The sequence below is a fragment of the Paroedura picta genome, chromosome 8, assembly GCF_049243985.1.
Source record: "Paroedura picta isolate Pp20150507F chromosome 8, Ppicta_v3.0, whole genome shotgun sequence".
Lineage (NCBI taxonomy): Eukaryota > Metazoa > Chordata > Lepidosauria > Squamata > Gekkonidae > Paroedura > Paroedura picta.
The window spans coordinates 70,119,753-70,135,720 of NC_135376.1; the positions used below are offsets into that span (position 1 = coordinate 70,119,753).

General features: G+C 42.5%; 1 protein-coding gene across 3 annotated transcripts; it reads left to right on the forward strand.

The window, feature by feature from the left end:
• Positions 1 to 1,918: 1,918 nt before the first annotated feature.
• Positions 1,919 to 14,538, forward strand: SLC35G1 (solute carrier family 35 member G1). Of its 3 annotated transcripts, XM_077350287.1 has the most exons (5): positions 1,919 to 2,150; positions 8,747 to 8,927; positions 10,427 to 10,441; positions 12,693 to 13,065; positions 13,321 to 14,538. In XM_077350287.1, exons 1-5 carry the CDS (start codon positions 1,973 to 1,975, stop codon positions 13,450 to 13,452), a joined length of 879 nt encoding a protein of 292 aa, XP_077206402.1. In that variant the 5' UTR covers positions 1,919 to 1,972; the 3' UTR covers positions 13,453 to 14,538. The 3 variants fall into 3 exon arrangements, with proteins under 3 accessions (XP_077206402.1, XP_077206399.1, XP_077206401.1); XM_077350284.1 differs by having other exon boundaries at positions 12,693 to 14,538; XM_077350286.1 differs by lacking the exon at positions 10,427 to 10,441 and having other exon boundaries at positions 12,693 to 14,538.
• The last annotated feature ends 1,430 nt before the right edge of the window (positions 14,539 to 15,968 follow it).

The window sequence follows — 15,968 nt, forward strand, 5'->3', positions numbered from 1 at the left end:
GAGCTCTCTCTCTTTCTTGGAGGATTATATTGTAACCCTTTATCTAACAGAATAGCTTCGTTTTATCATCAAGTCAAACTTAATTCATGGACTAAACTAAATTATAGTTTAGACTGACAGTATCCCTTAACCATAAAAATATTACATCTAGCTGAGAGTGAAAGTGCTGAAGCTTTTTCCAGATAAGAAGTGATGCTGTTTGGTAAAGGGGATTACATTGCCAGCATGACATGCAGTGAATGCTTATCTAAACGACTGAGTGGAACATAGTGTTCTGGTCGGCCTATACTAGTTAGGAAAAATATGTGAATGCAGCCCCTAACTGCATTTTTTTCAGTTGCATTTAGCAATGAAATCAGCTTCTGGAACTAGTTGACCTACCCATGCTGATCCATACGACAGTAACCTCAATATAGACTACAATAATGCACTGTATATGGGCTGCCCTTGAAGACTACTTGGAAACCTCAAATGGTTCAAAATGCAGCAGATCATCTTCTAAAAAGGAGAAATTGTTTTGTTTTCCTAACATTTATTTTAAAGGTACAGCATCAGCTATTCACCTCTCTATTATTCAATTTAAAGTACTAGTCTCCTTTAAAGGCTGCATATGTGACGGATTGCCTCTGCCCAGATGAACTCATGCAGCAGGGTCTTCTGGTTGTCCCTTATATTGTGCAGTGCAATCTGCTGATGCTTCTCACAGGCTTTGTTAGGGACTGTCCAGGTTTATGGTACCATTTGCCAGGCCTGTTAGGCAAGCTGCTACTTTCCTGGCTTTTATAAAATTCCGGAAGGTCAAAGAGAGCTTTGAAGGGCATTCATTCATTCATTCATTATTCCTTAGATTTTTAGACTGCCCTCCCAGCCGGCTAGCTCAGGGCGGTGTACAAGTTGTGGGTAAAATACAATAGTTAAATAAAAATGTGGATCTAAAATTAATTTAAATAGATAACAAATTCAAATTCAAGATTAAAATTAGAACCAACAATTTCTCCACAGAACGTATGTTCCCATTATCATGAATAAATCAGGCTGGTTAGGGGGGGGGGGCATTACAGATGGATACAATATATATATGGACAATAAAATGGAATAGAATAGGTGGAGGCATGAATGGGTAGTTGAGTAGGTGTTCATTTCAGGGTTTTGATATTTAGCTGGTTGAAAGAACAGGGTATGTTGTTTAGAGAGTGTTCCCTTTAATGACCTGCAACTCTTCCTATATGGCAAATTTCAGACTACAGTTTTCCCATCATACCCTAAGCTTGAAACATTGTTTTCTGTCCCAACCATTTTTATAATGAACACCAAACTTAAGAGTTCCAGAGAATTTGCAATCTTAACATAGTGTTTAGTCATATTTTGTTTGTTCTTAATACTTTATTTGAATTTTGTTTTTCAACCTCTTACAGTATCTTCCTCTCTTTGCCCCTTCATTTTCTCACGATTGCAGGTGGGGAACTGGGACGGAGTCTTTTGCCCGAGGCCGCCCTCTATACTGGTGACTTTTGAACTGGTGTCAGAAGCAAACATGAACAGGGTCCAATGCACACACATTGGGCAATGCATTTTCAATGTGCTATTGCGGCCGGATTTCCCTGTGCAGAATGGGCCCCGATCCCGTGTGCTCCAACAGGGCTTACTCGCAAGAAAATGTCCTTTGATTACCCATCCTAGCTTACTCATCTTAGTGACAACTTTGGCAGGACCCATCCAACGATCATAGTTCGTTGTGGTTCTCTCACCCTCAAACACGGCGGCGTCCCCCAGAGCGCACGGGAAAGCGGGGAGAGCCGCGCGCCTAATTGCAGATCGCTTGGGGAGCGCTTATGAAACGACTGCACGTGAACATGCCTTGAGAAACTCGCCCGGGCGGCGCCAGGGCCGGAGGGCCGCATGCGCAGGGAAGTCGGCGGCTCCACGCCGGCCGGGAGTTGCAAGCGAGGGAGCGGCGCGGGCGGGAGCGCTCATGGGGCAGCCTGAGAGCGGGGACGAGGCGGCCGCCGACCCCGCCAGGGCCGGGCAAGGCGTGTGGATTGAGGCGGCCCCGGAGCTCTGCGGCGGCGGCGAAGAAGAAGATGCCGGCCTGCCTGGCCACTGCTCCCACTGCCCCGGCGGAAGGGCGCCCGGGAGAGGCGGCATGGCCGGTGGGTGAGGACGGAAGGCAGGCAGGCAGGCAAGCAAGCGCGGGCTGCTCCCGGCCGGCTTCCTCCCTTTGCTCGGGGAGGAGTAGAGAGGGCTTAGTCCGGGGTGCTCCGGGTCATGCAAAAGGCAGGGGGAGCCCGCTCGGTCTCGCTCACCACAAATGCGCCTGATCTCGCTGGACTTCGAGGAAACCTTCGACTCCGCTTTAAATCCCCCCCCCCCCCCCTTGTTGCTTTAATATTGTTCCTTCTGCTCCTGCCATTCCCAGGCTTCGCTCTTTTATACAGTTTCAGGAGTCGACACATTCTTCCCTAGTCTTCCGTTGACAACTTGAAAAAGCTTACATGAGACGACGCTCACACGTGCCCGCCCCTTGGCTAGTTTTGAGCCTCTCGGATTTCAGTATGGCTTGACGCTGCGCGGCCAACAGAAAGCGGCCTAGTGCGGAGCTCCCCCTCCAGACACACACGGACCCCCGCACCCTTTCCATTTTTGCTGGAGGGCGAAATGGGGAATCGAAGGCCTTGCATGCCCCTTCCTTAGCCATTAAATCTGTCTTCCCGAGAGTTCAGCGTGGCATGCACAGCTCTTGCTCCAGTGTGTCAGAACCGCGGTGCGGAGTAGGTCGAGCCGGCTGAATGTGTGTGAAGGGTCACCCAGTGAGCTTCCTAACTGAGTGGGAATCTGAAGAGGCATCTCCCAAAACCCTCAGTGACCATATAGCAGTTCTAATCTAATTGTGGAAACCAGTAGCAAATGGGTTTAGGGGAGACTGTGTAATTGGGATGCACTTGGGAATTAAGGGAGGCCCACATAAGTAATCCTTCGGGTTTTAGAGAGGTTGTTTTTTGCCTAACCTGTGTTCAGCAGAAGTATTTCCAGTGCACATAATTCCTTGTCCTTACATTCTTTTGCATATGTGTGGTACTAGTTGTTTGAGCCAGTGTTACATATCAGGGTGCTATCAGGGTGGTTACACTGGAGCATTCTTTTTACTGTTTCTGTACATTACATGCGTGCCTTGTGCGTGCCTTTGAAGAGATTCCATAGTTGCTTCATGATTTAGTACCTAGCTTTCACTTAGGTGGTTGAATTGTGTCTGGGGTGTACTGTTTTATGGCCAGGTGGGGTTCAATCCCCCGCCCCAACAGAAGGGGGAAAAATCCCAGTATGTAGAAGCCTAGAATGGGAGAAGTCTAGTTCTGGAGGGGATTGCTTAGATATTACTGGATTTGAAGTGCAGCATCCCATTCACATGTCTACTCCATTCACATGTCTACTGTTGTAGTGAGAACAACAGCTGTTGTAGCCTCTGTTCCTCAGTGCTCAACCAGATTGAGCAAAGACCTAATTTACTATTTCAATAAAGGATATAGAGTGATCAATGCCTTTAGCTTGCTGGCATATACTCTCCTCTGTTTTCATATGGGAGAATGTTATGCCAGTCTCTCTATGGATTTGGAATGAAGGGGTTTGTGCATGAAGTGCTGTGAACTGGTTCATATTCAACATTTTGGGGAGTTTACTTTCCCAGGTCTGAAGTACTGTGTTTGGTTCAGAGCCTGAACAATTGCAAGCATATTGGGGGCGGAGGAAGTCTGGCACTGTAATACTCCAGGTGAAAACATTATATTTTTAAAAGTGCAATGTGAATTGGGATGATTGCTTGACGTTTGTTAGGTTTTTTTTGTTTACAAAAAGTATTTTTTTAATCTGTGGTATTTGAGTAGCAATTGTAATGTTTTGTTTTGGAATTTGGTACAAGGGCAGAAACACTAATCTGGGAATGGTGGTTGTGTAAAATGGCCTGTCCTACATAGAAAAGTCTCTTCTTGATCATGAATTCTATTTCCCTTTAGTCTTTGTTGCTCAAATGCAATGGTATGGGTCTCGAAACCTGAAGTCTGTGTCACCGGTTTGCTAAGGATGAGGATTGCTTAATATTTTCAGATGAATTGAGCTCTAAATAATGTACCTGCAGGGTGGCTGAAGAATAAATATTATTTCTCCACTGTATTACAATGTTAAGTTACCTGGATGTGGAAATTTCTCTATGGCTTTTGGAAGGTATGCTGCTTTTCTCTAACCGAGGAAGTCTCAGTGGCTTACATTCGCCTTCCCTTTCCTCTTCCCACAACAGACACCCTGTGAGGTGGGTGAGGCTGAGAGAGCCCTGATATCACTGCTCAGTGAGAACAGTTTTATCAGCGCCGTGGCGAGCCCAAGGTCACCCAGCTGGCTGCATGTGGGGGAGCGCAGAATCAAACCCAGATCACCAGATTAGAAGTCTGTACTCCTAACCACTACACCAAACTGAGCAACTACTCTAAGATTTATCTGGACATGGATGGTTAATAATGTACATACATTTATACTTTGCGTGTTTGCTGTAAGAAACACCAGTGTTTCCTGCAATGACTGCAATGAGTAGAGTTACCAGCCAATATTGTAATGCCCATGTATAGATCCATGGAGCAGCCTTATTTGGAATAGTTACAGTTCTAGTCACCTTATCCCAAAAAGCACACTGGAGAACTGCAGAGGTCGAGAGGTCATGCAAAATTTGTCTTTCTCTCCCAAAATACTAGAACTCGAGAGCACCCATTGAAGCTAATGGGCAGTAGTAGGTTCAGGATGGCCAAAAGGAAACACTACTTTACACAGAGAGTGGTTAATATGTGGGATTTTCTGCCAGAGGATGTAGTGACAGCCACAGGAATAAAAAGTGGCCCCTAGCCATGGTGACGGAGGGGAACCAGCACATTCAGAGGCACAAACTAGGAGGTAATATCAGAGGAAAGTCTCTATGTCCTGGTGTTGGCTATCCAGAGGAACTGGTTGGCCCCTGTGTGAGACCGGATGCTGAACTAGGTGGACCACTGGCCTGATCCAGCAGGGCTTTCATGTTCTTAAAGCACCAAGACTGAATGGTGTAGCACACAGTGACATCCAGAGTAGCTCCGCTGATTTTATCAGCATTGCTTTATCAATAGTCAATTTCTTTGTTTCTGTTTTCTGGTCAATTCCAATCTTAAGGGTACCATAATTTTTACGTCCTGTTTTCTGTACTTCCGTGCTTCACCCACTTTGTGAAAACAGCAATACTTACTTATAATATACACAGCATCTGAGAAGGTCGCAGTAAAGTGAAGCATGTAAACTTGGGAAAGAATCAATGCTATTTTCTCCAGAAAGGGGATTCTTCCATTAAGACCTGAAAGGTTAAAACCAGAACCTTAAAGCGAACCTGGAATTTGACTGCATTGCTATTTATTTGCTTAATTTTGATGCTGCCATTCTGCCTCAAAGAGGCCCCCAAGTATGATGAAATCATAAATTATGACTGGATAAACTATGACAAAGATTACTATCACAAAAACTGAAGTTAAAACCTGAATTCCAGCACATTTTGTGTTGTGAGAAACACTTGTCTAACTCCATTGTTTCCTTTAGCAATTGTTATGTGCTGGTCTGCCTTGTGAGAGAACCGAGGAAAGGTCATGTTATGAAAATTGTCTTTGGATTGAGACTGGGTGATTGCCTAGCAGTATTGCTTCATAACTATCCAATGATCTCTTCAGCAGCCAAGCTAAGCATTTGCAGTAACCGGCTCAAAAGGCATGAATGCGGGAAAACTACCCTTAATATTACTCAGATTAATTAACTTCTTGGCAACCTAATTTTTACCAGCATTCACTGATGACTATGAGGTGGAAACAATACCAGAAGATATTGTTTTTATCAATATTAATATCATGTATTTAAATAGTATAAATGAATTAATACATAATGATTTACATAGTATAATTTATTCTTTTTACTATTAAAGTTTGCTAATATAGCTGCTCAGTAGATCCTCATTTTATACTTTTTCCAATGATCTTACACGATTTTGCCCCTCGTGTTTTAGGACTGTTCCTTAGTGCAGGGATAGTCAACCTGTGGTCCTCCAGATGTCCATGGACTACAGCAAACGCTGGCAGGGGCTCATGGGAATTTAGTCCATGGACATCTGGAGGACCACAGGTTGACTACCCCTGCCTTAGTGTCTTAGTGCAAACAGTGACTTAGGAACTGTAGGAAACAGGGAGCTGATTCCATAGCTGCTGCCCAGAAGGCATGTTGGAAAAGCCAGCAGTGGGGGTAAGAAGTGAGGAACTAGCAATTTAGCAGTGGGGTTGTGAGTGGGTGGGCAGAAGCAATTGTGTCGGCGCTTGGTTCTAGTAACCCTTTCTTGCTCACCCAGGGAAATGTCAATCACCACTTTGGTATAGGGAGGCAAATTTCCTCCAGGTCAGACTGGCCAGGGATTCTGGTGTGTGTTTGTGTGGGGAGGTATCATCTGGGCATGGAATTGGGGTTACTGTAGTGGGCAAGTCATTGTGAATTTCCTGCATTTTGCAGGGGGGTTGGACTAGATGACCCTAGAGGAACCTTCCAACTCTATATTCTGTGATTAGATAAATAAAGTGAACCTAGAAAATACAAGAGAAAAATGTATTTGGGAAGAGGAATGGAAGACTAATTCAGGGAGAAAGATTGCTAAAGGAGGCTGATCAGTTAATAAGCTATTGACAGAACAACAGTGTGGGCTTAATAGGAGATTTGAGGGATAAGGTATAGTCAAAAGAGGGACAGCTTTAAAAGCATAAAACTCCAGGTAATATACAAACCATCATTAGAAACAGCCTTATTAAAATTTTCTAACAATAAGAGTATGTTTTTGTTTAATGTAGGACTGCTTTTTGGTTTTTTGCATTTATGTACTTTGACATAATGAGCCTCTTGTGGCGCAGAGTGGTAAGGCAGCGATATGCTGTCTGAAGCTGTCTGCCAATGAGGCTGGGAGTTCCATCCCAGCAGCCGGCTCAAGGTTGACTCAGCCTTCCATCCTTCCGAGGTCGGTAAAATGAGTACCCAGCTTGCTGGGGGGTAAACAGTAATGACTGGGGAAGGCACTGGCAAACCACCCCGTATTGAGTCTGCCATGAAAACGCTAGAGGGCGTCACCCGGTGCTTGCACAGGGGATACCTTTACCTTTACTTTGACATAATTGCTGTGTTTTAGTAAGATCCATGACTGATTCTTTGTAGCAAAGAATCTAAAACTAATCAATCTAAAGCTGCTTAGTGTGGCCAGTAGATTTCAGCACCTTCATATTGAGAATATACTGTGACTTGTAGATTGATTTTAATGTCAGATATCCTGGGAACAGTGGCGCCCTAGACATAAGTCTGGATTCTGCCACCTTGATTCGCAGTTCTTGAATGTTACCAAACACTGCTTCTCAGCTTTCTAGATGTGATTCCAAGCTAGCAAGCAGCTGATGACTCACTCAGTCATCTTAGATTATATACATTTTGGAGGAAAATACTTATTTTTGCATCATTATGATTGCCAGAGATTTATTGATCCAATGTGGACAGAGTAAGATGCATTAGAATAGATTCTGTTAATTGGTTTGTAGTATGTTAATGTAGTGAGTTACAATGCAAGCAGAGGGAATCTTGTCTGGGTTTGAGTCATAGTCATTCTGTGAAGGTGGACATCCTAATTTATGAGATTTTAATGTACTGTTAGGCCTACATGGGCTGTTCCTACACTGCAAGGATTATTCATTTTGCTTTCATTGTCACTGGAAATGCAAAGTCTGTGTATTCACTGTAGAGCTTCCACACATCAGCATGTCTTGAGAACATCAACATAGGAAATATAATTCCTGTCATGAAATAAACCCTGGTGTTGTTATATGGTCTCAGGTTGTTTTCAATTGAAGCTCTAGGGAGCTGTCTCCAGAATTATCGAGCTACCAGCATCTCTATTACAAAATAATATACAAATCAAGTCCTTGAGACACTAAAAAAAGACCTGGGATTAGGGGTGATGGTGGTAAATTGGCTATCAATCTACAACCAAGGCAACAGACAACCAGTTTCGTTTAATAATATTCAGTTTCCCCTAGTGACATCTTGGTTTGAAACATGGAATCTCTGCTCACCTATGAAACTTACATATTGGAGCATCAATATTACCGAGCCTAGTAATTTACAGTAAAACAATGGGGAGGGAGTTGCATTCCTAATATGATTGTCACAGACATCTCAGTCCAACAGTTATAGCATGTAAATTGTTCCATGAAAGCAAGGAATTCTATGTTATCGCCATTGTCCAGAATTTCTATATACATATTTGTTGAGTAGAACTCTAGGCTTCTTTTGTTGTGGTGAATTGAGCTTATAGTTTTCTGATTTTGGTAAACCATCAAGACAGTTCTTTGGTCTTCATAATGAAAGCAGGAGATTTACAAAACAACTGAATAGTATGGGTCCAAAGATGATATATATACCGCACGTCTAGATGTTCTTAGTGCTTCTGTAGTTTTTAAAAATAACCTCAGATGATACATTTTGGAAAGGAGCACCAGCTTGGTTACCCACAGTGTCATAATCAAAAATTGCTCTTAATATTTTCGGCTACAATAAATGTGTAGTATTTACATCCCCCCCAGGTAATTGTTCAAAATTTAGATAATACAGCTCACAAAATTACAGGTAAATTGTCAATTTCTAGTTTCAAATTCCAATTCTTCTCTTGCAGAAATAGACAAGGAAAAGACCTGTCCGGGACTTGGCTTGTTCTATACAATGCTGTCTGCTCTCTTCTTCTCAGTGGCTTCTTTGTTTCTGAAGATGATTGAAGATGTGCATTCAGTAGAAGCAAGTGCCTTTAGATGTGTTTTCCAAATGACGTTCATTCTTCCTGGTTTAATATACTACAAGTGAGTATTATGCCTTCTCTATGAGGAAAAGGCAGGGATAGTTTCCTTATAATGCAGTTAGATTGGGAGAGGTACATAGTACGGTAGTCAACATTTTCAAATAATGCTATTAGTTTGAAAACAAAGAAAAATATTTTCTATTGTTATCTTTTAAGATGTTTTAATTCCTGGTTTTAATGGATGTTTCTGTATCATCTTATGCTGGTCTATGACCATAATAAAACTGAAAACCAAGAACATACGATGGCTCTTGGAGACTTGTTACCCACAAGCAACTTATATAACATGATTGCATGGCAAGTCTTCTGCAGAAGGCAGGAAGTCTACTAGAATAAACAAGTAAATCAGATTGTTTTTTTAATGCTTTATATGAAGGTATTCAAGATGTTTTAAGGCTCAAAGATGTCATTGTGGGATGAAGATTAAAGCTTGTAATTATATACTAGGAGACAGTATATATAAAAGCCTATTAATCATTTGTAAGATCTGTAGTATAAAAGGTGGTCAACTAAGCAACTGGTATCTCCTGAGATAATGTGTGTTAACAACAGTATATGTGATAACAAACCTGATTACCTCCATTTCCCCACTGCCAGTCTGTTTATGCAGGGTTAAACTTTTTCTAAAAGTGCAAAGTGTCAAGATGGTCTATGAATTGAGGGTTTGGAAAAATAACAAGAAGCAATTGAGAGATAACTGCTGGGAGAAAGGGGCAGGCAATACAAACATAAGTGAAACAGATTGAACAGAATATTTCAAAGACCTGAAGGGATAAATGTCTGATTGTAGCTTCCAGAGGGAGTGTGGAGTGGCACAGAGCCCCAGATTTGTGTGCAGAAAGCAGCACAGAGCACCAGGTTTGTGTGCACAGAGTCCTTTATTTAATCCCTGACATCTCATATTTAAAAGGTCACTTAACAGAAGACTTGTGAAATTAGGAGAGCCACTGCCATGAGAGTAGACAGGACAGACCTTCATAGGCCAAAGGTCTGACTCAGCACAAAGTACTTTAATGTGTTTAGGTGGGGGATTTTTTTTTAGCAAGGAAAGCCTAGTTTAGCAGGAAGTAATAAAAGAGGCTTCATTTGGGAATATTTTAATGAAATCTCTCTACCCATGGACAAGACAGGCACATGTGCAAAATGAAAGCAGTGCAGCACAGAAATGAAAGGACTGGTTGCTTGAATGAAACAGCATGAAAAGTGTTTCTTCTCAGAATGAAGTTGATGGCAGGAATACATCTAAACCTTCAGGAACCTTTAGGTTAGTAAATTTGCTCCTTTCATAAAGACTACCTGGCTTACCTGGTGGATCAGTATTTGAGTTTTCATGTTTGAGCAAAACTGCACTTGTTACCAATCAGTTGTGTGATTATAAAATAATGTTTGAAATACACAGAACTTTCTATTACAGTTTTATTACTAAATTTGTACTGAGTTCCAGTGTATGGAATGTGTACTAAATGGTGGTAACTAACTGCATTAACTTCTTTTGTTTAGGAAGATCCAGTTTCGGTACGATTTTGAGGACTGTTCCCCTTCAACATCATCACTATCTGTAGTTTCAAATGTATATGCTAATGATTCTAGTCAAATGTATGTCACAGAAATACAGTATCATCTGTAAGAAAGAAAACACTCCATCATCCAGAAACATCCATAAATTAGTTCAAAGCAAGAATCAACAGACCACAGCAAGACATAACTAGTGAAGAAATTGCTCTCTGTTTATGCAATAGTCTTCATATGGTTGAAAATCCACACCTCATTGACAAAGTTCAATCATTATAGGCAATATATAAAGCCGCAATGTGCAAAATGCTTAGAGAGGAAACTTGTCAACTTGAGTCCACAACAATCCAATATCATTTTTTCAAACAATAGAAGAAAAAGATGTCCTCCCTACAGAAAAGAGTGATGCATCAGAAACGGTACCCTGAGAAGCTTGCTTACAAGAAGTAATAGTAAAAACTATAGCTACCTGTAGAACTGGTTCAAATGTCTTGTACAAATCTTTGTCATAGACAGTGCTGCATATGTACCTGGATTGAGTAAAAATCTAGAAGAAAGCTCCACGCTAATTATATGAACTTTTACAGCATTCCTGTGCTGCAACTTCCTGTCAGTGAATTCAGTTCTCCAGGAAGATATTTCTGCAACAAGTTTCCATCTGTAAATATTATTTATTTAGATTGTCCTGCACTTTCCAGACTTGCAGGACCCATACTGTCTGCTTGCGCCCCAAAATACAAACAGTTACTAGTAAGGGCTGGCCAAAGCCCATAGCCCAGGATGGACAAACCCCGTATCACTCCACCCTAACCTCATTCTGCAAGCCTCTATGATCCTCTCTACTATCGCTTATCTCTAGAGTATAATGATCAGCTCTGCAAGCAAAGGAGGGTGAACTCTGTGTCTTAGTACCATTTTAAGGCCCTCCTCCAAGCCTCCAGGAATATTGCCAACCCAGGCATAGCCAACCTCCAGGTGGGGTCTGGAGAGCTCATGGAATTACAGCTCATCTCCAGATTATAAAGATCAGCTTCCCAGACTAAAATGGCTGCTTTGAAGGGTGGACAGGGTTGTTGTGCAGAAGAAACATTTAAGGCCACCCTCCCATACAGGTGGTTGTGGAGATTAAACACTTGAGGCCTACTGCACAGGGTTGTTGTGCAGATGAAACGAGAAACAAAAGGATCCCTGCAACACTAATCTAATTTCATCTGCACAACAACCTTCCACGGTAGGCCTCAAACGTTCAGAGAGTGGTGAAGAGACATGCATGGCTTCGCTGCATCTGCCCTCCAGCAGTGAAGCTGGCCACAGCAGTATTCAATTTAGGAAAGTACAGAAACTGCTGACACGCACCAGAACTTTTTAGTAGCCATGGAGAAGGAGGCTTATGTTTGAAAAAAGGACATCTATCAGTTCTATTTTTATTGATCTTGTTATTCATGGAGAATAAATTGAAATTTTAAAAAAACTCACTGGCTGTATTCTCTACTGTCTCACATATGTGTTCAGGATTTAACTGGATTGAAACAGATCCAAACAGTCCACTTTTTAGGAATTTCTTAAATTGCTGAGATACCACTTTTTTCATAATCTTGCTCAAGGATGGTACATTAATAGAGACTAGACGGTAGTTATTCAACTCTCCTTGGTCCAGGGTGGATTTCTTTAGGAGCAGAGGTAGCACTGCCCACTTCAAGGTGGAGCAACCTCCCCCTCTTGTGAAGCATCCCCACTCAGCAAATTCAGCTAGATGGGGAAAGGGCTGTAGATCTTAAAACTTCCAAGGTCCTGTCCACATCCTCAGTTTGAACAAATTGAAAGATACCCTTCACAATTGGACAAATGGTCACCCTGGGAGTTCTGTCTCCAGTAGTGCAGAGTCCAAGTCAGAATGAATGCAATACATTTTGTCCAAACACTGTCAGAGTAGGCTGTAGAGCAGTCCACTTACTCCTGTAGGCCAGAAACCGGTCCCTGGCCACCAGAATCAGTTCAGCAAGTCTGCATGCTACAGGTGATATCTACCTGTGACCCTAAGTATCCTTTGAAAGCCAAGTGAGACTCAAAACTCCAAATGCTCATGCTGCTGAGTATCAGCAAAACCTGCCCAACAGTTCAGTTCTGTCATTCCAAAATAATCCTGGTTAGATTGACTGGCTGCAGTGAGCCAAAGTGTCCAGCTTCACTGCTAATTGATTATGAAATCTTCAAGCCATGAAACAAATATAATTATGTTTCTCTTTCATTTTAGGACAGGATTTCTGGGACCTAAAGGCAAGCGAGTCATTCTCTTATTCCGGGGATTACTTGGCTCTAGTGCAATGATTCTCCTCTACTATGCTTACCAAGTAATGCCTCTTGCTGATGCCACGGTCATTACTTTCAGCAGTCCAGTGTTCACATCACTGCTGGCCTGGATATTTCTGAAGGAGAAATACAGCCCTTGGGATCTCCTCTTCACCTTGTTTGCAATCACCGGAGTGGTGCTGATTGCACGGCCACCTTTCTTGTTTGGATCCAAAGTCGCAGGAATTGAAGGGAGCTACACAGATCATCTGAAAGGGACCATCGCAGCTTTGTCTAGTGCAATATTTGCAGCTGCAACGTTCGTTATATTAAGAAAGGTTGGGAAATCTGTGCACTATTTTTTGTCCATTTGGTATTATGCAGTAATTGGATTATTAGTCTGCATAATAGCACTTTTCATAATGGATGTATGGACTTTACCTCATTGTGGCAAGGATCGATTTCTCCTAATATTAATTGGACTTTTTGGGTTGGGTGGCCAGATATTTCTTACAAAAGGACTGCAAATAGAGAAAGCAGGCCCAGTTTCTATAATGAAAACCATGGATGTTGTATTTGCTTTTATCTTTCAGATTCTTTTCCTCAATCACTTACCCACTTGGTGGACTGTAGGGGGAGCCTTTTGTGTAGTAGCTAGTAGCTCTGGAACCGTTCTTCGGAAATGGAGGCAAAGTTTAAAAGAAGCTAAACAAACTGAAATCTAATGAAGTGGCTACTAATAGAGCAAAGCACTTTGATTGCACTAATTCTATCTGTGCCTTGTCCAGCAACTGCAGTAAGGTTTGTATGCCATAGACTTGCCTGGGTGCTCTTAGATCTCATCTTAGGAAAGATCCTCTACAAGCAGGAAAAGAACCACAAGTGATGTGTGCTTCATCAGTTGCTGTTTCTGTGTAATAAGCAGAACAGCCCATGCATGCTATATAATTTATTTTTATGTATTTATTTATTAGTTACATTTATATTCTACCTTCCTCCTTGGTAGGACTCAAGGTAGATTACATAAAACCCCATAAAATCCCCGATAATCCCCAATCTTTAAAACCACACACCTTCAGATGGCAGAGAAAAAAGCCTTCCACCCCTTCCACAGCCATCCCCTAAGGGTTCAATTACGGATATGGCAAAACCTGGACATTTGGGACATTACTCCAGGAACTCATCAATACAGGCAATGTTCCTGTTTCTGCCTGTTTCTGCCATGTCAGATGTGAGTACCGCCAGATATTTCCTGCCAGCAGGGACCTTCTTTTGTGCCGACTAATACTTTCACGGATATGGAGAAGGTGTAATTGGAATATCCAACAGTCAGGCCAGTTAGCACTGTTCTGAAGTATGCACTAGTAGAACTCAAAGTTTTTAAAATATAAAGGAAGCAGTTGGTACTTTATCCTATTTGATACTAGACTCAGTAGTACTGAGAGCTACCATATTCACCTGAAAGATTATGATAAATGGAAAATGACCCTCCCTCTTAGAAAAGATATATTCAGGTGGGTAGTTGTGTTGGTCTGAAGCAGCAGAATAAAATTTTGTTGGTCTTAAAGGTGCCACTGGACTCAAACTTTGTTCCCTGTTGAAATGATGATATGCAAAGCTTTGTATTCCACACCAGTGGTCCCCAACCTTTTTTCGGCTGGGGACCGGCAGGGCAACTGCCCCGCCCGCGCATCGCGCATGCGCGGCCAAAATCGTGCATGCGCAGCACTTGCGCGCATGCGCAGAAGTGCCGTGCATGCACAATTTTGGCCGCGCATGCGTGATGCGCGGCGCGGCCCTGATTCCCTCCCCCCCCCTCCCGCAGTAAGAAGCTTCCCTGGCCGCAGGCTTGTGGCCTGGGAAGTTTTTTACTGCGGGGGGGGGGGGGGGAGAGGGAACCGCGGCCCGGCGCCATGCCCTTCTCGGCCCGGCACCAGGCCCCGGACCGCAAGTTGGGGACCACTGTTCTACACTATTTTTCTTGGCATCACTTTCATGTTTTCAGGAAGCTCCAGTTTATCCCCAAATGCAAAAAATTGCATAATTTTTTAGTAGGTTTAGTTGCATCCATGCATAAATTCATAGACGTATCAGGCCTTGCCTTACTCAAGCAGGTGATTCCACCCAGCAAATGGAATCCTTCTGCAAATTCCACCATATGGGATGGTGAAGAAGCAGAAGAAGACTCCTACCCACATGAGTCTCAAGGTAAAGGTAAAGGTATCCCCTGTGTAAGTACCGAGTCATGTCTGACCCTTGGGGTGATGCCCTCTAGCGTTTTCATGGCAGACTCAATACGGGGTGGTTTGCCAGTGCCTTCCCAAGTCATTACCGTTTTACCCCCCAGCAAGCTGGGTACTCATTTTACCGACCTCGGAAGGATGGAAGGCTGAGTCAACCTTGAGCCGGCTGCTGGGATTGAACTCCCAGCCTCATGGGCAGAGCTTTCAGACTGCAGGTCTGCTGCCTTACCACTCTGCACCACAAGAGGCTCTTGAGTCTCAAAGCAACTTACAATTGCCTGCCCTTCCTCTCCCCACAACAGATACTCTGAAATGAAAGTTAAGGCAGATGCGCTTTTGTTTTGGCAGTAGAATTGTTTCATTAAGGTTTTTACCAGTGATTTTCACTAATGCCCTCTCAAGACCTCTTATATTGACTTAAGATGAAATGGAGGAAATATTTTCTGGTTAACATTTCAGCCCCATGCTTTATTTTTGTTCACTATTAATTTAGACTATCCAAAATAAATATATTCTTGAAGAATTTTTTAAAAATAGTAACTGAGATACATCCAAGAGGGTAGTCATGTTGGACTGAAGCAATAAAAATTTCATGGTCTTATAGGTGCCACTGGACTCAAACTTCGTTCTGAAATATATTCACTAATTCATAATATCCTGTAATTATCAGTTTTCATGGCTTATCTGTTTCATAAAAAGAGAAAGCGTTGTATAGCTCGACAAAGATTTATTTGTCTTAAAAGCTGGCTCACAATTCTGTCATTCTGGAAGCTGAATGTGGTGTCTGAAACCAACCAACTTTCAATATTTCAGCTTTGCAAGGAATAGTTGATTCTTAATGCATCATCTATCAACCCATCTCATTTGATATGCTATAATTGGCTTTGGTGAGGCCAGTGTGGTGTAATAGTTAACACTTATATTGGGATCTTGGAGAGCTTAACAGTGAGCAAACTTTGGAGTTCTCTAGAATAGGGGTAGTCAACCTGTGGTCCTCC